Here is a 22,168-nt window from a genome sequence, read left to right on the forward strand (position 1 = left end):
TTCAATTTTTCACCACTTTGCCAAGAAACAGGTTAATGTAGAGGCCACCTATGCAGAGTCATATCTAAGGTATGGCAGGTATGGTCTGTCCCCACAGTTCCTAAAACTAGTATTTTTGAATTTGAGGGCCTCCATGGCTCAAGGCAGACTGTGCGATCTTGCTCTACTGAATGTACAAAGAAACTGAAAAAAAAAAAAAATGACTTTGATCACATCATAGACCAACTTTAATCAGTGAAAGCAAGGAAGGTGCAGTTGTAAATTTCATGTGATGCCATAATCTGTTAAGTAAAAGATTAATGAGCTTGACTTGTATTTTTGAGCTGATACTGTAGTATTATGGTTACCTAAAAGATGGGTGTCAGATGTTTGAACAGGGGTGCAATGTCAGTGCATGCCATAAGAGCTATTTTCCATAGATAAGTCTCTGCACCTATGCCCAGATTTACAGCCTTGAAAAGTGCTGACTTCAGTCAAGAAACTACTTTGCTGAAGGACCTAATTAGGATTTCAGACCCCTTGCCAAATTCCATCTGACACTGACATCTTACTAGGAAGAGGTGCAGTTCCAGACAGTTTCCGGAGCCTGAGGACTGACTGGGTTTGTTCCCAAGCTGGTTTCATGACTCTGCAGACTTTCCCTGGTGGGATGTGCTGTTGCTTGACTGCAAAGATTCATGGGGGTCATAGAACACATGTGGACTCTGGGGTCAGCCTGTCTGGGTTCCAGTCCTGGCTCCACCGCTGATGAGTGACTAACTTTCTTATCTAAAAATGATAATAATCATAACTAACTCAAAGGAGGGTTCAAGGCTTTAGTTCTAGTTTTTAGTTTATGGTACAGTTTTTAAGGACAAAATAACTCATATCTTTGTCAGTATAATATTTTATTTCTGTGATAAAAATCAAAACTGTAAATCTTAAGTCCTGTCCAGAGAGTTGTACCACGCATTAAGATTTTTTTTTTTGCTGTATTTTACACGTAAGGAAAACAACTAATTGATTAAGCAGTTCCAGAACTACTAGTATTCATTAATCAAGAAGGAAATGGGGTCAGAAAGCAAATTTTTCATTTCCTCCCAAAAACATACTGCAAGTATCACAGAAACTCACAACACATGCAACATGGGCTGCTTTTCAATATACAGAGAGTCTGAGCAAGAAGGGTGCGTGGTGATGATCCACAGGGGTCAGACCTGAAGCACTGCTCCAGGAAGCCTGAATCTATCCAGCCCAACTCACCCTGGCCCTTTACACGCTGGCCCTGATGTTCATTGCCCTTTGTCAGATTCAAATCCAAGCAGCTCCTCCCGCTTCTATTCCAGGCCCATCACTTCCTCCTACTCTAAGGTGGCTAACCCATAAGCCGAAATCCAGGCAGCTCCCAATACATTTCCCCAGCTGTTTCACACATCTCCACAAGATAGGCCCCAACTCAAATTATATATAGGAAGTTCCCATTGCTATCGAAGAACTCCCGCCCCCTCTGCACTACTTTGCTGCCGAAGTTCAAGTTCTGGTCACATGGCTCCCCTGTCTTCAACTCTTCCAGCTTCTCATCATTTGGCAATCCATAACTGGCAGTTCCTTCAGTGCCCTCACGATCACTGGTGTAGTACTTCTGCAAGTCCCTCTGACGACCCAGGGCTGCAGCGACGGGCACAATGCTCTCCTTTATTCCTTCCAGGCTCTGGATTCCTTCATTCCTTTCTTTCTGTCTCCTTGGTGTATTTGTACTACGAGTGTTGGACTCTATCACTTTCAAAGCCGTGCTGCGACGCTGGCCTTTGGATAAGGCTTCACCCCCTGGCATCGGCAAACGGCCTGGTACAGGGTGGCCAGCAGAGAGTGGCTTTGTGGTATTCCCAGAGGCCTGAGTCTGCTGGAACGAGTGGGCAAACCCAGCTTTCTTAAGAACTTTTTCATCCTGCTTCAGCTTCTGCTCCAATGTGGGTTCAAATTTGCTTTTTAAAACCCTTCGGATCACATCGCTGCTGACATCAAAGCCTTCAGCCAACCTGGGAACTGACCAGGACTCTGCAAATTCCTTCTGTAAATACTGGATTTGCTCCATGGCTTCCCGCGTCAGGGTCCTGGGCGGGGCACCTGGCCCCTCCATTTGCCTTCGAATTTTCTGGAATCGGATTGCTTTTTTCTGTCGTTTCAGGGCGCTGAGGGAGAGAACCAATAGCAGAGGCCATGCGTGGAAGCAACACAGGGGGTTGGAGAGCCTCAGGCTAAATCACGAAGCGGCCAGCCCTTTTCTCTTTGTAAGGAAGGGTGACCGAATCCTGTCTGCCGGCTCAGACCTGCTCTGTGTAAAGCCCCAGAAATCTAACACCTAGAACAATAGCAGCCCCGGAAGCATGCCGAACTCTAAATGGGTGATGAAATACGTCACTAGTAAAGGAAAACGTGGTTCCAAAGTAGCTGACCACCTGCCGCTGCGCCCCAAACAACAAGTGAGAAGAAACAAGGGCCGCTGCGGATGCAGCGGCAGGGCGCCCGGAGCTAGGCCCTGCTTCAGGCTGAGGTCCCGGGAAGGAGCCGGTACCTCTCCACCTCCTGCAGCTCCCGCGCCTCCGGCTCCCAGTCGGAATCAGGGTCCGGCTCGCGGCCGACAGGGCTCAGGCCCGTCACCCCCCGGGTCGCCAACCCACAGCGAGCAACAACGGCGCGGACACGCCCTTCCAGAAAGACGCTCAGAGCAACTGCCGTGACGACGAAATCAGCTTCTGCTCAGCGAAACGCAGCCTGCATTAAGATTTTTAATGAAACAAAGATGAGTTTATGTATAGAGTGTTATTCCATACTTTGGTGGCCCTTAAGTGGAGATAGAAACTTGGAGATCGTTAAAAGCAATTTTTTTCTTGCAAGAATCATTCTTACCCTAAAGACTTTGTCAACAGGCAAATATAAACCCAAGTGTATTGATATTGATAAGGGAAATCTGCACCTATATTTAATTAAAGAAAAGAAGACAGACAAGCTGGAAATGCTTCCTTGAAATATAAATCACAGCTTTCAACCAATACAAAAATTGTAGTCCTAGGTTGGGGCTGATGGTAGGGTGGGTAGGATACATTTTTCAAAAAGAGCTCCTCAAATGATGAAATAAAAGATTAGATCAGTTGCAGATGAAGGAATTAGAGGAAAGTATGTAAACAAAAAAAAAAAGAGCTCCTCAAATGATGAAATAAAAGATTAGATCAGTTGCAGATGAAGGAATTAGAGGAAAGTATGTAAAGTTTATATATAACTCTTTCTTCATGATATCGATGAATAAACTAGTCCAAAAGAGTTATTTCCAGCAGCTGAAAAATTTGCACAGAAATGTGCAACTCAGCAATGATGTATTTGTACCCTTTATTTATTTAAAATCACACTTTGTTTTTTATTTTTAAGTATTATTTTTTTAATAAATTTAAAATTATATCTCCTACTAATCTATATTATAATGCCACGCAGAGCCCCATGTGGTGGCGGGTGCTAAATTCCTCTGCTCTTAAATACTTCCTTGGCCTGAGAGATGTCTACTTTCTCTGCAGGTGTGGCCATCTGCTCTTCATTTTTCCTGTCTCCCAGTCTCCATCTATTTAACCCTCTCCCTGACAGGTGAAAGAACACCGATCTCTTCTTGTGCCTATTTTATTTTTCTAAAGGGCAGTATGCCCAACAGAGTTGCTGGAGCCCAGGATGAAGTAGACATTAAGTTCTTTTCTCTGTGGTTCTGGGTCCTATGTAAAAGAATAGGGTGTGCCTATTGGTGACCACCCACATCCCACCCCAGCAACCACCATTATCCTTCTCATCAGGAGGCCACAGAGAACCTTTAAAAGGTGTTCCTAATTCCATGTCACACTGCCCATTTCTGCCCTCTGTTACTTTAAGGATACTATTACTTAGACAATGAGCCTGGCATATACCTAAGCCAGATACTCAGTAAACATTGGTTTCTTTTCTCTTGGTGGTATCTGTGCCCACTTTGCCACCCAAGTCTACTAGTCTGGTCATCCTTAGTCTGCTTTTTTCACTTGTTTAGGAAATGTAAAAATTCAACACACTGAAAACACAGGGAAAAACCAGCACTTATTTCTGGAGAGGCCAAATTTTGGGCATGCAGGTGACTGCTCGCTCCCTGTTCTTAGATGTCAAATGAGGGATATAAATATTCAGCAACCAGTATGAAGGTCCCTTGACACCTGTGTTTGCTATTTGAAGAGGAAGTAGCCCTTTGTCATTCAGGGGCCATCCTCCAAGCCATGATACACACACACACACACACACACACACACACACACACAAACACACATGTGTATATAATTTCTCGATGGGCTGGATCAATATGGTCATACTTTGAATGCTGGTTTTTATCAACCTATGGGAAATAAGATCTCTCATATGAATATGTATATTCTTTAAAAGTAGAAACTGATTTCCATAAGACATTGTGATATAGTAAAGTCAATCTACCTACACATTACTGTCTATCTACCCACCCACCTACTCACCCATCCACTCACCATTTATCTATTTATTCATTCCTTCATTCATCAAATGCCTACTTGGCCAGAGACCAGGACCAGAAAGACTGATAATAGTAATTCTGGCTCCCATGGCCCTTAGAATCTAGTTAGGGAGACAAATAAGTAAATAGACAAATCCAATCAATGCTATAACAGGGGTTAGCTCAGGTTACTGCAGAGGAGGGGTACCCAGCCCCAGCTGGGACATGGGGGGACAGTAAAGGAGGGCTTCCCAGAGGATGGATTCTTGACCTGAGCCGTGGAGGCTATAATTGAGCCACTGAAAGAGTCAGGAAGGACATGTTGAAGAGGAGCTGCAAAGCGATAAGAGCATTGGCTTAAGAGTCAGACAGATCTTGGTTTGAATCTTAACTCTGCAAGTTACTTCACTTCTGAGCCTAATCTATTTTGTCTATAACGTGGGGATTAAGCGCTTAGTAAAATTTTTTTTTAAATTGTTATTATTATGGACACATCAGAGCCTGGTGTGTCAGAAGAGGTATAGGTAGCTCAGTGTGGCTGGACCATGGGGGAGTGAGTACTTGGAGATGGGGCTGGAGACACAGGCCCTGAAGGGTCTTGTAAGGTGAAGGAACATGACCCTGAAAAGCAGAGTGTTTTGGGAGCTAGGGGGAGTTGTTATTGACATTTATTTTTAGATACATGGGCAGATATTCATAGTGTAGTTTGTATGTGCACATACACTTGTCCCCCTGCCACTGTCTCCACATTTACTAAAGAGCGGAACAACATCCTCCATTGACGTTACAGCATCAGACAATCTCAAAAGGTTCCAGAGGCACCTGAATCATGGAGTCTGCCCAGTGGACAATGATAATTTATTGCAAAGTCCAGGATTCTGCTTGCAACCTCTTTAAATGTTAATGATCACTAATGTAATTACCACAGGGAAAGTTCCTGGGCCAGTTGTAGATTTAACTTAATTTATAAAGCCATCTGGAGTTAGGCAGACTTCTTAAAGAAATTTTTTTTTTCCAGACCAAATTTGGATGGCTTATGATCACTATACTGTTAAATCTATAGTAAAGATACTACCCCAAAGTGCTGAGAATCCAGAAGGGAAGCCTAGTGACCTGAGGATGGGCCAGAGGGTATAAGGATGGTGGTGGATTCAGTGATCTCCTTTCCCCCCACCTCTTTAAGGGCAAGAAGGGGCATTAGCTGGCTAGCGAGGATGGGTTTCTGCTAAGAACTGAGTTGCATTCAGCTGGACAAGAGGTCAGGCCCTCCTGTCGCACTCTTCCCCTTTTTTGGCTCACCCTTACTGCCCACCCTCTGTGCCTGTGCAGCACCAGCTCCATGAAGAGCCTGTTGGCAGATGTGCATCCAAGGCAGCCTCCAGACTCAAGTTTGTCACGTCATTTTCCTACTCAAAATTCTTCAATGGCTTCCCACTCTGCTTAGAAAAAAAAAAAATCCACACTTCTTTCCACGTCTATAGGGCTTTTGATGACCTACTTCTTGCCTACTTCACATCTCATCACTCTTCTCTTTGCTCACTGTGATCCATCCCCACCAGACTCCTCACTATTCCTGAAACTCAACATCAGGGCCTTCCCTGACCCCTTTGTCCAAAATAAAAGCATTCCTTCTGCCCCTTATTCTGTGCCTTGCTGTTCTATTATCCTGCTTGTTTATCTTTATATCACTTAGCAACCCTTAGATTTTATGTATGTATTATCTGTTGCTGTGCTAGAATGCAAGCTCCATAAGGGCAAGGACTTTTTTCACTGCATTGTATTCTTACTACCTAGAATACAGTCCAGTACATATTAAAACCCAACCAAACCCACTGCGGTTGAGTCGATTCTGACTCATAGTGACCCTACAGGACAGACTAGAACTGCCTGGTAGAGTTTCCAGGGAGCGCCTGGCGGATTCGAACTGCCGACCTTTTGGTTAGCAGCTGTAACACTTAACCACTACACCACCAGGGTTTCCCCAGTACATATAGGTTCTCAGTAAATATTTGTTGAATGAATGAATTCATGAATGAATCCCCTGGCTCATCTGCTTGACTCCACAGTGCACCTGTATATGTAGGGACTATAATCTTTTCTCTCTTTTAGGGTAGACTACATTTCCAAAGATGGTGGCAACAATCTTTCCCATCTCACATGCTCTGCAGTATGGCCTTGAAAATCTCCCATCAAGAGGTGGAATCTATTCCCATGTCTCTTGAATCTAGGTTAGCTCTCAGTGACCATTTTGATGACTAGGATATGGCAGAGGCGACACTGCGAAACTTTCCAAGACTGAGCCTTAGAGATCTGCAGCATCTGCCTTCATCTCTAGGAAAGCTCCCTCTTGGAAAGTAGCAGCTCTGTGAGAATCCAATTCCCTTGAGATCACTGTGCTCTGAGGAAGCCCAAGATAGCTATGTGGAGGGAGAGAGACCATAGGAAGGAACACTGAGGTTCCCAGTACGTGAGTGAAGCTTTCTTGCATCTTCCTTCCCAGACCAGCCACCAGTTGAATACAGTTGAGCAAATGATTCCAGCTGAGCCCTGCCTGATTTCCTGACCCACAGAGTTATGAGCAAATAAAATGATTTTTTTTTAAGCCCACTAAGTTTTATGTACCAAAAGATGAGTTGAAAAGCTCTTTTCAGTTTCCAGGTCTGAGACTCAATGTTGGCTCTTTCTCTGTGGGGCTGTTTGGAAAGAGCTCCTTCCTCTGTCCTCCTCTGATGTCTGCCTTGATGTTCATCCTTTCCTCCACTCCCTTCTCGGAGGAAGAAACATCCCTCCGCGTAATCACAGCTAGCTCTCCACCTGTGTTCTTGGTCCTCCCTTTGGCCTCCCTACCATCTGAAATCTGACTACTGAACTCTGCTGAAAACGCTGTCTCAAAATCTCATTAATTTCCCTCTGGTCAGATCTAGGAGTAAGTTCTGTGTCATCATTCCCTCTGACAGCTCTGCAGTCCTGATGCAGCCTACCACCCCATTAGCCATACACGCCCTCCTCCCTTGACCCCATCTGGGTTACTGGGAGGCTGAATAAGCTGCCTGAGAGATGAACCTGTCTTGTTTTCTTGACTGAGGGCTCATCATGGGAGAATGAATGGCATTTTGCCTTCCACCTCTTGCAGAAGGGCAGGGCTCTATGCTCTGGTGGTCCTGGCTCAAGAGGAAGTCACTAGCTCCTGGGGGTTTTAGAACTTGTTTTGAAGACCACATAAAGGCCTTTGTTGGGAGTATTGAGGCCTAGTGAGGGTAGGGGCTGGAGGATAGTGCTTGGTGCTGGAAAGAGGGATGGCTTCCTGAGATTGGGAGAGGGGAACGGGATTGGCGAGTCTTCTGTGGGGTGTTAGACACCAGGTCCCACTTGAACTCTTTGCCCTGGTGATAGAAGGATCCCCCAGTGGAGGTTATTTCAGAGTGCTGAGGAACTGATCAGTGCCAAGCGTCTTCTTTGTGGGAGTTCAGGAGAGGTTCCCCACACCAGTCTGGTCCAGAGAACTTGCTTCATTTGAAGCACTATGAGGATAGAAAATCTTGACTGTTTTGTTTTTTACTGTTCTATTCCAGCACCTAGCACAGTACCTAGAACACAGTAGGTGCTCAAAAACGTGTTGAATGAGTAAGATGGAGCAATACTTGGGATACCTGATGGGGAGCAGCCCTTGTCAGTGGCATCTGGTATCCTCAAGGAGACTGGCACAGACCAAGAGCCTTTCTTGAGGTATATAGGTGAATCTCCAGGGCTGTGGTGTGACCTAGAGCAGGGAGAAGATGCCCCCAGAGTGACTGAGACAAGATCGCCTCATAACCTGGGCATGAGAATGTAAGCCAGATTTCATATGATCTAGAAAAATCAACATTTATTGAGCATTTATGATGTATCAGACAGTGTTTTAAATGATTTTTAGGTATTACTTAATCCTCCCAACAATTCTATGACATAGGCACAATTATTAGCTTTTTTTTTATAGGCAAGGAAACTGAGGCACAGAGTGGTTAAGTAACACAGCCGGGATGTGAACACAGGTTCTCTGGCTCCAGAGCCTACTTTATAAAAGTAGCAGTTAAGATATGAGATATTTTACCCTGAGAGCCATGAAGCAAATGCATGCTGGTTATACCTGTTTCTCCACTGATTATATATTTAATATTGTATACACATACACATATGACATCAGATATTTTATGTATTTATAAAATAATAATTCTTACAGCATAGATTAAGTTTAGGAATAGAGATTTTTTTTTTTTTCTAGTAAGAGAGTATAACAACTTGGAGTAGGGTGTGCCTGGCCTGCCACCCAGATTATATAGAGTTGGTCCCCATAACTACTACCAACTATGGACCAGAGCAGTTACTGAAATATACCATTTGTAATGTACTAGCAGCCTACATTTATCCTATACATACTATGCACCAGAACTTTATAAGGCAAGTGTTGTTATCCCCACTTTACAGATGAGGGAAAAGTAAGGTTAAGGAATTGGTCTAAATTGACCCCAAGCTGTCTCATTCCAGAGCTTATGATTTTAACCATTACTCCATACAGCCTCTTATTTCCACATCATGTTGAAAGGTCTATTTTTTTTTTTAGCAGAAACATGTCCAGGAGGGAGTAAATTACTTCAGAAAGACATCTGTAACAACCATATAAGGAGCCTTCAGGATATTTGTGCACGTTTGTAAACATGGTGATAATAGAAGACTCTGGTGGTGCAATGGTTAAGTGTTTGGCTGCTAACCAAAAGGTTGGTGGCTTGGAGCCACCAACAGTTCTGTAGGAGAAAAGATCTGGCAGTCTGCTTCTGTAAAGATTACAGCCTTGGAAACCTTATGGGGCAGTTCTACTCTGTCCTGTAGGGTCCCTATGGGTCAGAATCGACTTGATGGCACACAACAACAACATATTCTCTCCCTCCTCCCCCAATAGTACAAAGTCATATTTGTCTGGGCAGTGGTCTGTTATCAACTAAAAATCAGTAATTGGTGCTAATGAACTTGGTGGTTGGAACTTTGTCTTTATAAACCCTCATAATGGGTCTAAATCTCAGCCTGATAGTCACTGAAAGCAGCTTCCATATTAGCTAACACGTTAACTTCTTTTTTGCCCTGTGAATGAAGGTCCTTATTAGGAAAACAAGTACTATTTTGCTTCCACTTAAAAGAATCCAGAGAAACTGGGTAAGAAGAGGTAGCTCAGGATCTGGAGAGAGATGCAGTGTCTCTGAGGATCCTGGGCTGCCTTAGTTCACACAGCCAGAGCCCTCCTCCTTCCTCGCACTGCTCTGCCTCATCGGCAAGGCTTGCAGATGCAATAAGAGCACCTAATCTGGGAGTTCACCGCCACCCTTGAGGATTTCTCTGACAAGGGAGCTTGTCTTAGTGCCTTTTGGCTCCAGCAGAGTGTGAGCATTAAGAGCAGAGACTTTGAAATTATGTGGGTTCGAGTCCCTGCTCTGCTTCTTACCAGCTGCGCAATTTTAGATGACTTGCTCTCCCTCTCTGACCTCTGCTCCTTCATCAGTAAAATGGAGAAAACATAATGTGGCTAATGTGAAGAACGGGGGACATGACCGGCACTCAACAAGGAGTGCTACTGTATACTCCTTTCTTTCTGAGCATTTCTCTCAAGCCCTGATCCTCGCTCCTTGCCTCTCCCCACCCATCACTGTGGGCCCTGGGCCTCCCCTGGCTGTTCACAGCTCTCTGCTACCCTATCCTACCACAAAGCCCTCCAGGATCCAAAATAGCCTCAATTTCCTTTCTTACCTAAAGTCAGTCTCTGTTAGGGTAATTTAGGAAGCTAATTTTTTTTTTTTTTTAAGTAATTTATCCTATGGTGAATGGTTGGGAGGCCAAACTCTCACAGAAGCTATTATGCTGGATTTGTCCCATGGTTTATAAAATCCTGTTTTCAACCTTCAAAATAGCAGTTGTACATACCCCCTTCCCTTCTGTAAACACAGCCATTGCCTTACTTTAGGCCCTCATCACTTCCCACTGGACCCCTCCACTGGCATCTTAGCTAGTTCCATTCTCCCGTGTGACATAGTGTGTTGGTAGTGGTGGGGCGGATTCACGTGGGAAAATGCTTATCTGCCTAGGAATCAGGAATCCATTTTAAAATATGCACAAGATAGTGTTTTATACCAATTAGGGAAATTTCCTAATAATACCCAGTGCTTGAAAAGTACTCATGAAACTGGCTCAGTTAGATAACTCTGGTGGCATTAAAAATAGTGTAGCCCTTTGAGGAAATAATTTTACAGTGTGTTTCAAGAGCAATAGTAAATATTTATGTCCTTTTACCCAGTAACCTCACTCTCAGAAATTCAATTTAAGGAACTAACAGAAAAGAAGAAAAGAAAGCTGTATGTATGGAGATAATAGGAAAAATATATATTAAAAAAGTGAATGTTCAATAGTAGAGAAAATAAACAATGGCATATCAATCTTTTGGTAGCAAAAAATAATAATTACAGAAAACATAGAAAAATGTTTACATTGTAATGCTAGGGGAATCAGATCACAAAGTTATTTACCCTATAATTGTAAGTATATAAATACATGTCCACATATAGGAAAGAATTAGAAGAATTCAATGTAAATGATTGACATATCAGACATATGATTGTAGACTATTGTTTTCTTTTAAATATTTTCCTATGGTTTTAGAGTTGTTTGTGCAATAAGTAAGTGAAATTGTAAATACAAACTGCAAAGACAACCTGAAAGATTCCCTTTCTGTTGTGGAATGAAGGCCCTACTCTTGAGCACATCTTCACAGCCCATCACAGCTGGCCCAGCTTCCCCAGCCAGTCCTATTTCCTCCTACCCCAGGCTCCAGATCTCCTACCTCATTTTGTCTTCTGCTCCCCAGGCTCCTTTTTTCCAGTCTATCCACACCCAGACCATCTGCAATGCCCCAAACATTAGCATACCTTTGCGCTTTCCTCTCACTGATTCCTCTGTCTACAATGTTCTTATTCCCATTCCCTCTTTTCTGCTGAGCTTTGATCCACCTTTCGAGGGCTGATTCAGAAACTACTTCCTCTATGATGGTTTCCCAGGTCATTTTTGCCTTTTCTTTTCTTTTTTTTTTTACTTACTTGATAAAGGGCTGCCTTCAGATCTGTGTCACCCTTTAGGATATAAGCTGCTGAAGGCAGCAGCTGGGTCTTGGAAGTACCTTTTTATTACCTACACATTTAGCCTGAGTCTGCTGTTGAGGAAGAGCTAACACATTCCAGAGGAGGAGCAGGTAAAGCAGTCAGATGGTGATGTATCAGATGGGCTCATTATGGAATAATAATTAATGACGTTCATTAATTTGTAATTTCATCAAGATGTAATTTAGTGACCAAATTATCAAAACTGTTATTAAATGACAGTATTTTGTGTCTAAATAGGTTTCCTTTTTTGTTGTTTTTAAATAAGAATAAGGTCATCAGTCTTGATCTGAGTTTCTATGGACTCGGTTACAGTAGTTGTAGGAGTTCAAGAGTGTGAAAAATAATACCTAATATCTAGTAGCTCATTATGGACTACTTTCATATTTATTATCTCATTTTGATCCTCAAGAAAACCCTGTGAATTTCATCGATAGCTTTTAGGAATGCATTTCACCTTGAATTTGGGATTTTGTTTGATTTTTGTGCTGGAGGAAACTGGGTATGGGATTAAACAGTAGATATATTCAATCACTCATTCACTTATTCTATCATTTTTTTTCAACAAATATTTTTGAGAATCTTCTACTTTGCTTGGGGCTGCTCTAGACTTGGAGTACAGTGGTAAAACCCTTACCATCGAGTTTACCATGTTGGGGAAAACAGACAATAAACAAATAAGGCAGTCCCCGGGTTACATCTGATTTATGTACAACTTGTAGTTGTGAACCAATCCCTGTACAGCCTATTATAATAAAAATTCGAGGTACATAAAATGGTTCACAGTAACAAATGGGCACTACTTTGCAAAACATTATTATTGTTATTACTGTATTATTCTGTTAAAGATGTTTTAGTGCATGTATCTAGAAGTGTTTCTACTATATGGAAACCCTGGTGGTGTAGTGGTTAAGAGCTACGGCTGCTAACCAAAAGTTTGGCAGTTCGAATCCACCAGGCACTCCTTGGAAACCCTATGGGACAGTTCTTCTCTATCCTATAGGGTTGCTATGAGTAGAAATTGACTTGATGGCAATGGGTTTGGTTTTTGGTCTTGTATATACTGTATACTAAGAAAAACATTTGACTAACTGATGTTAGATATGAATCACACCTAACTGTTCTGACTCATGTACAAATTTTACTTAAGGACAGATTTAGGAATGGAACTCATTCGTTATTCGGGACTGCCTGTAAACAAATGATAATTGTTACAAAAGAGGGCCCTGGGATAGAGGGTGGCTGGTGAGGGAGGGGGCAAAATGGTGACAGACTTCAGATAGGGTGGTGAGGAAGGCTTCTCTGAGAAGGAGACAATATATCAGAGTCTTCACCATTGAGAAGTATCCAGCTAAGCAGAGATCTGAGGCTAAGGACCAGCAATTTCCCTGGAGTGAGAACAGTGTAGAGTATCTGAGGAACAGAGAGGCAGGAAGCGTGGCTAGAGATCAGTGAGCAGGAGGGAGCTTGGTACGAGATGAGTTTGGTGAGGAATGCAGGGGCCAGGTCACATAGTGCCTTGTAGCCACAGTTAGAGGTTTGGATTTTAAGTGCATCAGGGGCATGGAAGATGTTGGTGGTACCCTGCCAAGATTCCCGTTACTAGGAAGATGCACCCATACCCTGCTGCTGGAGCTGTTGGCTGCTAAGGGTTCACAGACGCCCATCTCAGTAAATTCCCCTCAGCTAATGGGAGCCACCTCACCCAGAAATGCATGTGAGGTTTTGTTCTCCCCTTAGAAGTAGCCTGAAACTCATGGGTGGTACAGGTGTATGAAAGAAAGGTCAGCCTCCTGGCCTGAAGGCAGGATTGTGTCAGTCACACTCCTGAGCTCCCAATGAGATCAGGCTGAGGTTAGGCTTCAGGGAAGCACAACTTTCTCAGCTTCCTCTCCTGCTCCATCCTGCTTCTACCATTTCATTGCAGGTTTCTTCTAAGATCACTCCTTTAATAAATCACTTGCACAAGAACCCTTGTCTTGGGCTCTGTTTGTAGTAGTGATGGTTACTAGACTACAAGCTCCCTCAGGTAGGAACCGTGCCTGTCTTGTTCACTCTTAGTTGGAAGGTTTAAGTAGGGGAATGATCTGATTACTTAAAAAAAAATTACTCTGGCTGCTGCATGTGTAGGGCTTGGGGGTGGAGGGACTTGGGCAGAGGTAGGTGGATCAGTTAGAGGCTACTGTAATCATCCAGGCAGGAGACGACAGTAGCTTCGATTACATAAATTAAAGCATCCCCTTAATAAAAAAAAAATATATATATATATTTTTTTTTTATTAAGGCAAGATTGCCATCCATAATTATACTTATAAAACTCCCCTTCCATCAGGAAAATTTGCAAGTGACCTTAGACAGATGAATGTTAATAAAAGAATAATGCATCATGGTATATAATGGGAGGAATATATGAAAGATCAAATGCTCATTAAACTCTGAATCCATATATGGGCATTTAGTACAGAAGTAATGAGATAGAAATGCAAAGTTGGTCTTTTGCTTAATTACTAGAGTTGGTCACAGATCCTCGGGGGCACTGTGATTTCTAAGATCTGTTTGCCTCTGGGAGAAAAGTGACAAGATTTGAAAATGACTCTTGTTCTTTCCACTTTGGGCTAGAAAATGCATGTGATTAGCATCTATATTTTAGAGGTATTGGAGCCTTGGTGGTACAGTAGTTAAGAGCTACAGCGAGCTACGGCTGTTAACCAAAAGGTCCTCAGTTCGAATTTACCAGCTGCTCCTTGGAAACCCCATGGAGCAGTTCTACTCTGTCCTATAGGGTTGCTATGAGTTGGAATCGACTCGACGGCAATGGGTTTAGCTTTTTGGAGGTATTGGGGTTTATTTTCTTCCGTTGGCTGCTCCTCAACTTCCTCTCTTCTTGTTAAACCCGAAATCAGGATGTAAGAACAATCAGCCTCTGTCTTAACATATGCAACACATGATGATTACGATAGCTACACAGACTAAGACTGTGTATCTTAGCAGACATGATAACCAAGAAGAAAAATGCTTTAAAGGATTATCTTTTCACACAAATATTTATGTATTGAAAGAGCTGAATGAAAGTCAGCAAAATAACTAAAAAGACAGTAGTTTTCTGCCCTGTTATGACAGCCTTTCCTTTGAGGGTCTGAAATCTCTTTTGTAAATATGCAGTAATGTTTGTGTTTCAGAGAAAGTACTGTGTGATGATTCACAGCATGCCTGAGGACAGACCGAGAGGGGACACCAGGTATTTTGTTTTTCTCTCTTGAAGCTGAGCCAGGTGGGGGCAGGGAAGCAATTTGGGCTAGTGAGTGGAGAGAGCACTCCTGAGACCCACTGTGGAGCACTCAGTGATCTTTGCTCCCTTCTGGAGGACAAAGGCCCCATTGTCTCTGCCTGACTCTGTAGGGCCACTCTGGGAGCTACTCATCTCCATCCCTAAGACTGGCAGGCCAGAACCAGTGTACAGTGTCAGGGCTTCCCTGTATAGTAAGAGCTCTTTTCTGGAGTTACCAACCCCAAAGGGACACAGGGCCAGCAATGGAGAGAATTGAGATGATGGCCCCTCAGTCGGGGAACAGGCTGGAACATCATGTGAATTCTGTGACATGGATTTTTAATCACAAGGTGGGAATTAAACTGACATTTGAAGAAGTATTAATGCCTATTGCTTCCCACTGAACACATGTTTTTTCATGTACTCAGCAATGTGCAGGGTGATTGCTGTGCTCGGCCCTCAGAGACCAAGGTGAATGAGGAGAAGGCCTGCCTTCCAGGAGCTCAGTCTTTAAACACACCAATCCCTGGCCTCCCACACAGACTCATTGGATTAGAAACTCTGTGGGTGTTTTTTTTTTTTTTTTTTTTTACAAAGCTCGCAGGTGATTCCATTATGGAGCTAAATTTTAGAGAAAGTTATCTCTAGAGAGATATAGTATATCCATAGGTAACTACAATCACTGTTCTCAGGGGCTTATAGTTTAGAGGTTATGGCCTAGATCTGGAAACTAGTCCAGTAGTTCTCACCAGGGTGTGATTTTGCCCCTCCTCTCCAAAGGACATCAGGCAATGTCTGGAGACATTTTGTTTGTCACAAGGGAGGGGTTGCTACTGGCATCTAGGGAGTAGGGGCCAGAGATGTTGCAAACATAATGCAGAGAACATTCCCAACAACAGAGAATTATCTGGCCCAAATGTCAACAGTGTTGAGATTGAGAAACCCTGGTTAACCTTAATGTTAGTTCTGCTTATAAAACCAACATGACAGATAGCTTCTATTAGTTAATATTTATTGAGCACTTACTGTGTTCCAGGTATATTACATGTATTAATGACCATTGGCTATTTGGGGTCCAAATGAAACCAAACTCACCACTGTTGGGTAGATTCTGACTCATAACGACCCTATAGGACAGAGTAGAACTGCCCCATAGGGTTTCCAAGGAGCGGCTGGTGGATTTGAACTGCTGACTTTTTGGCTAGCTGCCAAGCTCTTAACCACTGCTATTATTTATCTCTATTATACAGAGGAGAAAACTGAGGTCCAGAGGTCAGCTTGTCTACAGCCGCATAGCTAGTAAGTCGGGAATTTGGGACTTGAACATGGGCAGTTAGGCTCCTGGCCACAATACTATATGGTTACTGAACAAGTTCTGTGTTTCTTCTCCTGAGAGTTTTTCCAAGCAGAAAAGGGATCATGATTCATATTTACTAGCTGGATTATTCCTTCTCTTCTTAAGATATGCTGCTTGTGAAAAACAAAACTTCCTCATGCAAAAGGTAGCCCTTCTGAGATTAGTGAACATTGATGACTTTTGGACCCTGTGACCAGTCTAGAGCCATGGAAGTGCTTTGAAGAATCCCCAAAGAGGATGATGATTGATGCTTTTGACACCAGTGGATTCTAACAGCGTTTGGCAGTTAACGGGCATTATGCAGCTCAGTTTGGGAAAGTGCCTGTCCAGCCAGGCTGTGTTTGTGACAACTCTGATCTTCTTAACTCTGAACATCTGTTAAAACCATGTGTCAGCAGGAAAGCACGGTGGGCAAATGTCTGCTCAGAGCATGTGAGTGACTGATCGACCTCTCAGATGTCCTCTAGAAAGCCTTGATGTCCCCAGGTCCCTTTTGCTCACTGGTGGGCCTATGCCTTGTGCAGACAGAGGAAATGAAACAGAACCCCAGCAGAGGTCGTCTGCCTTCTCTCTAGGGTCCCTAACCCATGGTCATGACACTAAAGCCAAACCCGTTGCCGTTGAGTCGATTCCGACTCAGAGTGACCCTATAGGACAGAGTAGAATTGCCCCACAGGGTTTCCAAGGAGTGGCTGGTGGATCCAAACTGCCAGCCTTTTGGTTAGCAGCCAAGCTCTTAACCACTGTGCCACCAGGGCTCCAGTAACGGCACTACCCAAAACCAGTAACGGCACTAGGGAGAGGGATTGCAGCAAAATTGCGCACCCACTGCTTGGCATCATTCTCTTCCTTGGTACACATTCAGGCCAGGAGGCTTTTGAGGTTAGAGCATTCTTAGCACACATTCAGGCCAGGAGGCTTTTGAGGGTTAGAGCAGTGTGCACCTTACCTGTGCAGCCCCAACAAGCCAGCACATTAAGTAACTTGTCTAAAGCCACATATCTAGTTAAGTGAAGGACTGGGACAGTCAGACTCCAGGCATAACACTGTGCTGTTTACCAAAGGGTTCTATTTCTTCTCTTGGGAGTTTTTCCAGGCAGAAAAATAGGCTCATATATTGCATGAATGTAAAAACGTGCATGAGATGGTCAGTTCTGGAAAAAAGAAGCCAAAGGACTTCTGATAGGGTTACCAGCCTTGGCCCGGCATTAGGCAGAGTGGTGGTATGGGTGGAAATGATCCTTCCCTCTGCCCACCTTCTAAGCTGGCCCCTTCCTCCTGGGGGTGGGCCCTCTTCTCTGAGGGGAAGCCTCTGCTGTGCTGTGTCTTGTGGGCACAACATATGTGTCTCTGGGCCCCATGTCTAAGAAACAGTCTTGAAAAGAAGTTGACACAAGGGAATTGAGGCTCATGGAGGACACTGGCTTGGTGTGTGGTACCAACCTTTGTGTAGATTGACTTTTTTCATTAACACAGGCTAATGTCAAAGAATTTATGCTCCCCAATCTTGGCTGAATTATTGCTTCTACTCTTCAGCTCCCTCTCTCATCTGTTTTTTTGCTTTCTTCAGGCTGCCTTATACTTCAGAGGGTGATTTTGCTGCTGCTTTACACAGAGAGATTGAGGCTATCAGTATGAACTTCCTCAACTTTTCTTCTGTGGTATTCATTATGTTACTTGGTTATTGTTATTACAAGTCACTAAGACTTTGGTTTTGCTTGTCAACACAGCATAATTTAGCCTATCTTGACTAATAATCTGTCCCTTTGCCAAGCAGATATGTTGCATCCGTACCTGTAATTTTTGCCTTCTAGCCTTTCTCAAAGAAAAAGCTGTCCCTCCAACAGTCCTAATCTTTACATATACTCCTGATTAAAGTCCTCCAGTGGCTTCCTGTTGCACTTAAAAGAAGAAAGATAACAATATCTTTTCGCGTGGTCACGAGACTCTGCATGGTCTGGCCCCTGTCTGCTTCTTTAGCCTCGTCCCATATTCCAATACCTTCATGTCCTCTGACTTCATCACATTTACCTTATTATAGTTCTTCTTTTGTTTTTTTTTTAAAGTAATATTTTAGTGTGTTTTTGGTGAAAGTTCCCATTCAAAAATTTCTACACAAGTTGTTCAGTGACATGGGTTACATACTTCACAATGCATGGACAAACAATTCTAATTATTTCTGTTCTGATTTTTCCATTTCCATTAATCTAGTTTCCCTGCCCTCTTACATTCTCATCTTTGTTTTAAAGTAATTGTTGGCTGTTTGGTCTCATAGAGGTAATTTTTTAAAAGAGCATAGAACTTATGGGTGATATTCATTATTTTTTGAACCAGTTTGTTATTTAGCTACAAGATGACCTCAGGGGTTAGTTTCAGTTCAAGATTTGAAGAGTATATTAGGGCAGTAGTCTTGGGGAGTCTTCCAGTCTCAACTGGTCCAGTAGGTCTTTTTTTTTTTTTTTTTTTAGGAATTTGACATTCTGTTCCACTTTTCTTCCATTCTGTCAGGATCCATGTATTGTGGACCTGATTGTTTCAGTTCTCCTTTTAAGCCATGTTTCTTCTCACTACAGCCTTTGAACACACTGTTCTGGCTGCCAGAAATGCCCTTCCACCTCTGGTTAACTTTTTTTTGTTTACTCTTTTGCGCTCAGAACAAGCATCAGATCCTCAGAGAAGCTTCCCTGATCTCTCTGATTTGTTCACATCTACCTTTAGAAGTTCTTATACTATCATGTTTCTCTCCTTTATAACACTCAATACATTGCAACAGTACTGTTTATTTTTGTGATGTTTTGATCAATGTCTGTCTTCCCCCTTAGACTTAAAAACTCCTATGAGAGATGAGGTCATGTCATATTCATTCACCACCATGTTCCCAGTGATTAGCACAGCATACTTTATAGTCACTCAGTGAAAGCTTGTTGAATGCATAATGAAGGTATATAACCACCATCCAATATGAATTTTATTTATTGAAATTTAAATCAATTAAAGATTTTTTACAAATTAAAAATTCAGTTCTTTAGTCACACTAGCTACATTTCACGTGATAATTAATCCCATGTGGCTAGTGGTTACCATGTTGGACAACAGAGAATAGAACATTTCTATCATCACAGAAAGTTCTACTGGAAAGTTCTACTGGATAGAGCTGGTAGTATAGAGTCCAAGTGCCTATTCATTACATGTAACACTGTGAGGGCCTGGTTCTTGACAACCTTTCCGGCTTGTTTCTTCCTCTACAATGATACAGCAAAAGGGAAATATTCATAACACTCTAAATATATTCACTGAATATGCTACTCTTCCTCAGGTGTCTGTGACTTTTCACTTTCATCTCTCTGCCTAAGTTGTCTGCCCTCACCTTTTTCTCTGCCTTAGCTGTCATCCCATTTAGCGCTGTCTCATCCTTTAAGCCCTGTCACAAGCATTTCTACTTCTGGGAACTTCTCCTGAGGTCGCAGACAGAGCTGGTCAGTGCTTCTTTCCCCTCCGTGCTGCCCCTCTCCACTCTTGTGTGCCATGCTTAGACAGCAGCATAACCCTTTTTTCACACATCTTTCTCCATTGCTACATGAGCCCCTCAGAGCAGGGCCTGGATCTGAGTCTTGGTCTTCTCAGTCAGTATCCCTGGTGCTCAGCACAGAGGCAGTGATGTGGGAGATCAGTGAATGTTTGTTAAATGATGAATGTATAAATGAATGAAAATCACAGATGGTATCACTTCCTTAATACAATAGTATGAAGAAAAAGAGAATTATATTACTGAGACAGGGCTAGTGATGGTTGCCCTCATCACACCATACTCTTTTCCCTCTCTATGGTCCTATTCTAGGTCTTTATTTCATGTGAGACTAGTTTTCATAGTTAGGAGTAACCCAGGGAGCTTGGCAGAGCCAAGTAAAGGCAATTCGGAAGTTCTAGGGTCCAGAAGGCTAGGGGAGTGGAGCTGCTTCCTGAGGAGAGAGTGGGGGTTTCATCAGTAAAAAAAAAAAATCATCAGTAGAATCTCCCAAATCAAGAATGGGGTGAAAAGAGCAACAGAGACTCAAACCATATCCCAAGATGGGACCTCCTGAAAGTCTGAAAGAGGGTAACTGCTATGAAGAAGTCTCCTTTGCTCAGCTAGTGAAGTACTTAAAAGACTCCTTTGTACAGAGGCCACCTCTGTTACAGTCGTGTACACCTGCCCCCAGCTTATTCACTACCACAGCTTATTCTTCTCTGGGTCCCCAGCAGGCTGAGCTCCATGTCATAATTGGTGCTCCTAATTGGTGGTTAAAACAGTTTGTCAGCTGAAACTAACGGCCCTTGTTGATGATACTGTGTGATCACAGACATACTTTCTGGAATGAGGGTAGTATACTTTGGAAAAAAATTAATGTGTTTTTCTCTTTGCTTTTTTTAGTACCAGACCTTTGCTTAATTATGTCCAAGGGGGTCCATCTGCCTTACAGGTGGAGTTAAGCCCTCTATCATGCAAAATGAGATTTTCTAGGTATCTTTGCCCCATTCTTCTTTGGTAATTGAGCCTGGAGGACTCATGTTAAGTTCTCTTCCAGAGAATACAAGATTCACCTGATCCTCATTAAGGCAGACCTAGAGTCAGGAAGAAGGAAGAGATGATGTAGGAGAAATAAAGGAAAAGATTACCCCTGTAAGTCCAAGGATGAAGAGGGGACAAAGAGGAGAGAGAGAAAGAGGTGAGACTGAAAAGCTGAGAAGTGTGTCTTCTGTTAGATAAGGTAACTGCAGCCCTAAGGGTTGGGGACTCTGTTTGGGTCTCTGTTACTGGTCACCAAGCACTGACCATGTGCCAGACACTGGGTTCCCTTTTTTAGGTGCATCTGGAGGCCCAGCTGAGTCTAAATTGGGATTCAGAGACTGGTTGGGTTGTCGCAGTTGGTGGGGCTGGAAGACCTGGGAGCATTTATTTAGCATTGATGTGAGGGGGAGAAAACACCTTTGAGAAGGATATTTAGGCATGATTCCCAGGGGTTGTGGGGAGGGAGAGAGGGAGAGAGGGAACACAGAGATACTAAGTGACTTGCTCAAGTGACCCCATGAATAAGTGATGGAGACATGGTTGAAACTCAGAATTTTCTTAGCTACATCTTCAGCACTTCAACCATCATGGTTAAGATTTCAACTAACACATCCACCTGTGTTCTTAAAGCAGAGGTCATGGAGAAAAACCATACCCTCACACTTTGGACTTTCAGGGAGGAATTTTGGGCCATGTCCTTACTCAGGGGGACAGTTCTAGCATTGGTTGGAGAGATAACAAAGAAGGACAAGCTAAGTAATATCTATGGGTCTAGAAAGATTCCCATAGTCTCAACGAAGGAAGAAATCATTGAATGACAGCAATAATGTTAACCCTTTGAGCTGCACAGAACCTTACAGTTTCCCAAGCATATTTTCTATCATTTCATTTGGGAAAGTTTACAAAAAACTGTAAGCAAAAGCTTATATGCCCATTTTACAGACAGGGAATGGGGCCCAGAGAGCTTCAATGACTTGCCCAAGATCATATGGCTACTAAGTGTGTAAGAATCAGACCAGAAGTCTGGTCTCCTGACACCCAGTCCAGGATTGGTTTCCCTTTACCAGGTGGTCCCTTTTGCCCTTCTGGGATAATCGTCTTTACCTAATGTAGGCGGTGTCATGACTGAGCCAGGCAGAGGACCAGACATTAGGGCAGTGCCTGAAGAGAGGCAAACATTCCAATGAAGGGCATGATTCAGGGTGCTGGACTGGACATAGAGCTGCCACTTTATTTAGATCTGTTCATTTCATGGACATATAGGCCAATTCTACATTAGAATTTCCCAAAGAATGATACTTGGAAAATTAGT

At 43.1% G+C, this 22,168-nt stretch overlaps 2 protein-coding genes across 2 annotated transcripts in view; both read right to left on the reverse strand.

Annotated features, from left to right (window-relative positions):
- The window catches only part of TRPC7 (transient receptor potential cation channel subfamily C member 7), a 184,505-nt gene that overhangs the window by 91,119 nt on the left and 71,218 nt on the right, over window positions 1–22,168 (reverse strand). The window lies entirely within an intron of this gene.
- On the reverse strand, window positions 1,285–11,588 carry LOC126061590 (neugrin-like). The gene is made up of 4 exons (XM_049858198.1): window positions 11,455–11,588; window positions 8,158–8,267; window positions 2,555–2,735; window positions 1,285–2,171 (listed from the first exon to the last, which is right to left on the reverse strand). Exons 1-4 carry the CDS (start codon window positions 11,586–11,588, stop codon window positions 1,436–1,438), a joined length of 1,161 nt encoding a protein of 386 aa, XP_049714155.1. The 3' UTR covers window positions 1,285–1,435.

The sequence above is a fragment of the Elephas maximus genome, chromosome 2 (genome assembly GCF_024166365.1).
Source record: "Elephas maximus indicus isolate mEleMax1 chromosome 2, mEleMax1 primary haplotype, whole genome shotgun sequence".
NCBI classification, from domain to species: Eukaryota; Metazoa; Chordata; class Mammalia; order Proboscidea; family Elephantidae; genus Elephas; species Elephas maximus.

Coding starts and splice junctions, on each gene's coding strand:
- LOC126061590 (XM_049858198.1), bottom strand. CDS start 11,588: ATGACCTGGGAAACCATCATAGAGGAAGTAGTTTCTGAATCAGCCCTC. Junction 8,268..11,454: donor AGTGAGAGGAAAGCGCAAAG/GTATGCTAATGT, acceptor TCCCTGCTCTAG/GTCACACCACAGCCCTGGAG. Junction 2,736..8,157: donor CAAGGGCTGCTCCCCATCAG/GTATCCCAAGTA, acceptor TTCGCTGAGCAG/AAGCTGATTTCGTCGTCACG.